Raw genomic sequence first — 6,000 nt, 5'->3', positions numbered from 1 at the left:
CATGGTGCCCTGCTCAAGCATTACTCTGGATGTTCCTATGAAGGAGTTTTGAATGAGATTAACATTGAAATCAGTGGACTTTAAGTAAAGCAGATTACCCTCCCTAGTGTGGGTGAGGCTTGTCTAATCAGTTGAAGGCCTTAATAGAACATAGACTGACCTTCCTTGAATGAGAAGAATTCTGCCAGCAGACTGCCTTTGGACTCAGACTGCAACTCTTCCCTGGGTCTTCAGCCTGCTGGCCTATCCAGTACATTTTGGACTTACCAGGCCTCCACGACTGCATGAGCCATTTTTCCTTAAACTTTCTCCATTTAGATAGATGATAGTTAAGTAGATAGATAGGTGATAGATGGATAGATAGATAGATATATAGATAGACAGACAGGAATATCCTATTGGCTCTGTTTCTCTGGAAAACCCTGAAAAATACAATGGACAATAAAAAAAAAACGTTATAGGCTAAAATAAGTCCCCACTACCCCCACCAAATTCAAATGTTGAAGCCTTAACCCCTAAGACCTCAAAATATGACTGTATTTGGAGATAGGATCTTTAAGGAGGGTATGAAGTTAAAAATAAGGTCTTTATTGGGGCGCCTGGGTGGCCCAGTCAGTTAAGCATCCAACTTCAGCTCAGGTCTGGATCCTGTGGTTGGTCGGTTCAAGCCCGGCTTCAGGCTCTGCTGAACAACTCAGAGTCTGGATTCTGTGTCTCCCTCTCTCTCTGACCCTCCCTCGCTCACACTCTGTCTCTCTCTCTCAAATAAACATTAAAAACAATTTTTTTAAAATAAGGTATTTAAGGTGTGACCTAGTCCAATGTAGCTGGTATCTTTATAAGAAGAGGTAGGACGCACATAGAAACAGCAGGGACTCCTGCACGTAGAGGGCCAGCCATCTGCAAGCCAGAGAGAGAGGCATCAGAGAAAACCACCCCACCAGGACTGTGAACTTGGACTTCCTGCATCCAGAACTGTAAGCTGTAGGAACTCTGAAAGAAAACAAACTTCCACTGTTTAAACTACCAGTCTGTAGTACTTTCTCTGGGTAGATCCTAGAAAACAAACACAAAGTAGATCAGCAGTTAATTATTAAAACTAAAGCACAATTATCCTGAATTTATGATGTTCGTTGTACGTGCCGACTTTTAAAAATTTGTAACTTCTCGTGACTTCTTTTCTCATTTTGAATGATTTTTCCCTTTTGTACTACTTTTTTGTATTATTTTTCTTCAGAAGTGCCCCTCCCCACCCAAGGTAACTCCTCAGGCCCACGAAACCTGGCTGTCACACTGCTGAAACCACGTCTGCGTCCGTCACTGTTCCATTAATATCTTCGGTGTATTTCAAATTGTCATTATGTGAGGGGCTGGATGTGCTACCTAACCTTGAAGTCATCATTTTGCAATATGTACATATATCAAGTTATTATGGTGTACATCTTAAACTTACACAATGTTATATGTCAACTATACCTCAATAAAGCTGAAAAAGCATCTTAGGCGTATTTCTAATAGCACATTCCCACATCGCTGTAAAATGATCTGTGTCTACACCTCCGTTTGTGAACAGACACTGGTCCTGACCCACATCTGAATCTCCAGGAGTTAGCTCAATGCCTAGCACATGTAATAGATGCTCCAGAAATATCTGCCAGATGAACGGGCAGATATTCAGACAGATGCACTAGCGAATACGGAAAAGTGAATTAAAAGTCTCCTGGTGTCTACAAATCTCAGCTTTAGTTTTAGAGTTCAAGTTACAGACTATTCACATGGTATGAGCTCAACTGGGGAAAAACAATATCCTTAAGGATCTTCCACCTGCTGGATGCTGATGCAAACCTGAAGCAAGTGCAAAGCCATCGAGGAGAACACTTAACCATTTACCGCCAGATAGAATTTCTGGTTAAGACGCACAGCTCAACTATAATAATCAAAACCAAAGCTGCATACAACTACTCTTCTCCCCTCTATATTTCTCTCCCCCACCCCCAAAATACCCTTGATAGTTTAGTATTGTGTTTGGATACATGCATAGATACAAATGACCTAACAATTTATGTTTGAGGGGATAATGTGAGTGGGATGTATAAGGCTCAGCACTCTGCCAACTATGGAATATTTCTTGCAAAGGTAAGACATTTAAGTCTGAGATATATGTTTGAAGCCCAAAATGTTTTCTGTGAAGATGCAGCTCTCAGTTATAATGAAAAGGACTTGTGTCAACAATTTTTAAATCATGGTCACTTAGGTATTCCTCCTTATTCAACATTTCTAATGCTCTCTTGTATCTTGAGAGATACAAATATGTGTATTAGGAAAGGGATATATATAAAGAGAGAATATGTAGTATATATATTAGGAATATATTAGTATATATATTAGAAATATATATAGCATTTCTATATATAGCATTATATAGAGAGAATATATATTATATGTTAGGGGAATATATATAGCATTCCTAATATATATACTAATATATACACACACTAACATATATAGCTTATATACGTATGTGTATATATATATATATATATGTACTAACATATATAGCTTATATATGTACTATATATATATTAGGAAAGGCATTTCTGTAGTACAGTTCACTACACACAGCTGTGACACTACAGCCATCATCTCCATTAGAACTTCTTCAAACTGAATATGGTTCATTCTCACAAGAAAGAAAAAGCAATTTGTTTTCTCGTGTTTCAGGGATGAAAGGGAATTGTTTGTGCTCAGCAACCTTTTCCACAATTGCCTCCCTCTCACTTCCTATTTCTTTCCACCTGTTACTCATCTGAGTTGGGGTATTAGAAAGTCCATCCTGTCCCTACCCAGTGTTCTGCTTCTTAATCTTTTTTGAACTACAGACTTACCTGAAAATCTATTTTCTTCCCAGAAAAAAAAAAAAAAAAAAGAAGGCACAAACACAAATTGGTACAATGCTTTGCATGCAATTTTTTGGACGTTCATAGACCCCTTAATGGCATCCAAGGAGTCCCATCCAGAGACCCCAGGTAAGGAGCTCCCGCCCGTTGAGCAGTCCCTTGAGAAAGGCAAGGATGGGCTGATAGTGTAGTCCCTGTGTGAGATGCAAAACCTCCAGGTATTACACCATGTATGTGAAGCTTTATTTAGGAAAAAATTTTTTCTTTTCTTTTCTTTTCTTTTCTTTTTTCCTTTTTTAGAGAGAGAGAGAGAGAGAGAGAGAGAGAGAGAGAGAGAGAGTGTGTGTGTGTGTGTGTGTGTGTGAGCCAGGAAGGGGCAGATGGGGGGGGGGGAAGGAGAGAGAGAGAGAGATTGAGAATCCCAAGGAGGCTCCATACTCAGCATAGAGCCTGACATGGGGCTCGATCCAATGACCCTGGGATCATGACAGGAGCTGCAATCAAGAGTTGGATGCTCAACCAGCTGAGCCACCCAGGTGACCCTAAGGTAAAATTTTTAAAAGCAAAAAGGAATTATTAAAGTGACAAAAAGATATTTAGAGATCTGATTCTCAGTAACAGTGCCTTTGGTTTTGGACTTCTGAGTGGCATCAATGTTATAGATGAAGATCTGGGGAAATTATGTAAGTCACCATGAGAAAAAATTCATTTTGTACATAATGCTTTAGCAACACATCTTTTCCAAACAGATGGAGGGTCTAGTTTAAAGAATTTATCTAGTAATAAATTGTTTATTTTCAGAGGAAAGACCAGTATAAAGAAAATAGATAAATAAGTCACACTTAAAAGAAAATTTACATTTACCAAGATCACCAAAACACAAATATATTATAAATAGACCTTGTCTTTGATGTTTATTTCACATTATCTAAGTACACCCAGTTATGCAAATTTACATTTTTATTTCACATCTTTGCATTCCTGATATACATATAACAGGACAAAGAACACATTTGCAATATTCAGCCTTGAAAACCCTGTTAGGGGAAAACAGGTTCTCAGCTGCCTCATTCTTTCTGCACATGTACAAATGCAATTCTAAATAACTGATGTAAAAGTCAGGATTCGTAAAAGGAAAATGTGACTAAATTTTTATGCTACCTGAAACAACAAAGAACAAGTTACGGGTACTTGATTTTCAAAATGGTTTTCTAATTACCGAATTATAATTCAATAGGTAACATTTCTTTGGGAGCACCTTAAACTATTTTAGGAAGCTTAGATGTTTGGGGTTCTTCTAATCACTCTGTCACAGGCAGTCGACACTACCGACACACAAGTGAGGCTTAAATGTGTTGGCATTATGGTGTGGTGTGTTCACCTAACATATTTTTAGAAGTGGTCATCAATATCATTACCTCTCTTTCACGAAGATACCTTGCCAGACTAGAAAATGAGCGATTATTTCTTCAATTAGGCAAAGGAAAAGGACAGGCCAGTGCAATACAGTACTAATTGTAAAGGAGACAATCACATTGAATTAAAGAACCTTAACATTTTAGTATAATGTTATGAAATTCAAATATATCAAAATCACATTATGAGACTAGATGCCTGCATGTTCGTTCTGTTCGATGTTGCCCACGAGATCTTTTGTATCGCTAGTTCCTGGACTCAACCTACTGTTAAAATAGAGAGTGTTTTCAAAAGTGTTCTCTTGAGGTAAGTGCACACGTCTCTTCTTGTAAAAGAAATACGCAGCGAGGCCAGCACCTGTTACGATCAGGAGGACCACAATGACCACGACTCCTGCCATGTTGGAAGCTGGTTTGGAAGGGTCCATCTTCCTGGGGTCAGCTGGAAATAAACAAACTCATAAGGATAAAGATGGAGGGAGGCCAAAGGTAGAATACTATGAAGAACAATACAACTTTCTTTTTGGAAAAACTAAACGAAGAATATATATTCTTTCATTTCAAATGTTCTTTGACATCTGTCAAAGAGAAATGCAGGACATGAACACAGGAGTCCAGGTAACATGAAGAATTATTTTAAACGTTAATATTAGTATTCGGTTGCAAGGATATTTCATCTCTTAGTTAATCAACGTTTTAAAATATTTATCGCTGTTTGAAAATAACTGAAGGCTGATGACAAATACATCATACGAAGATACATAGACTAGCAATAATAATGATGATTTTTAAAAAGCAAGAAAAGGGGCACCTGGGTGGCTCAGTCGGTTGAGCATCCGACTTCGGCTCAGGTCATGATCTCACGGTTTGTGAGTTCGAGCCCCGCATCAGGCTCTGTGCTGACTGCTCAGAGCCTGGAGCCTGCTTCGGATTCTGTGTCTCCCTCTCTCTCTGCCCCTCCCCTGCTCATGCTCTGTCTGTCTGTCTCTCTCTCTCAAAAATAAATAAACATTAAAAAAATTAATAAACATTTAAAAAGCAAGAAAAAATAGGGAAAAGAGAAAATCAGAATAGTGGAAATTTGAAATCATGAGTATAATTAAACAAATAGCACCCGTAAGGTTAATAAGGAGGTGGCAGGCAAACCCTAAATCTCACTTTGAGTTTTTTTTAGCTGCTAACACAATAAGCGAAATAAATCAGTTGTCTATAAAATTGTAAAGAACCTTAATGTTCAGGTTGTCTATAAACTTAAAATTTAAAAGGTTGCTTTAAAAAAAAATGAAAAAAAAAACCCACAAAGATTCGAGAGAAATTTCCCCCATGGGTTCCAAAAGGTAACTCTGCAACACAGCAATGTCTTCAATAATATCTATGGTAAAAACCCCGACCTGACTCCAAGGTCTGCTTTTCTAGAGCATCGTTCAAGGAAGGCTGATGACATAATGACAAAGGTTAATATAACCCCAAGCAATTCTACTGAGAGTACCGGGGGTGGGGGGGGTGGGGGGGGTGGGAAGGGATTATCATGGTTGTTAAAACAAGCAAACTGTATTGATACATTACTAATACAGATCTTAAAATTTCATAATGAATGGTCTTACCTTTTGTGGTAATTAATGCATGAGTAGGTTCAGCATCAACAACTGTTTGTGAAATAAGAAATCAATTAAATACTTATAAAAACC

At 38.1% G+C, this 6,000-nt stretch overlaps 1 protein-coding gene across 2 annotated transcripts in view; it reads right to left on the bottom strand.

The window, feature by feature from the left end:
* Positions 1-3,785: 3,785 nt before the first annotated feature.
* The window catches only part of MRC1 (mannose receptor C-type 1), a 97,952-nt gene continuing 95,737 nt past the window's right edge, over positions 3,786-6,000 (bottom strand). For both annotated transcript variants that reach the window (XM_042991176.1, XM_007081268.3), the window contains 2 exons: positions 5,917-5,958; positions 3,786-4,754 (listed from right to left, as the gene is read on the bottom strand). In XM_042991176.1, coding sequence (XP_042847110.1) covers positions 4,504-4,754; positions 5,917-5,958 — 293 coding nt within the window. In that variant the 3' untranslated portion in view covers positions 3,786-4,503. The remainder of the gene's footprint in view (positions 4,755-5,916; positions 5,959-6,000) is intronic.

The sequence above is a fragment of the Panthera tigris genome, chromosome B4 (genome assembly GCF_018350195.1).
Source record: "Panthera tigris isolate Pti1 chromosome B4, P.tigris_Pti1_mat1.1, whole genome shotgun sequence".
Taxonomy (NCBI): Eukaryota; Metazoa; Chordata; class Mammalia; order Carnivora; family Felidae; genus Panthera; species Panthera tigris.
Note: the sequence above shows the minus strand (reverse complement) of the source record. Positions and strands in the feature narration are given on the sequence as shown.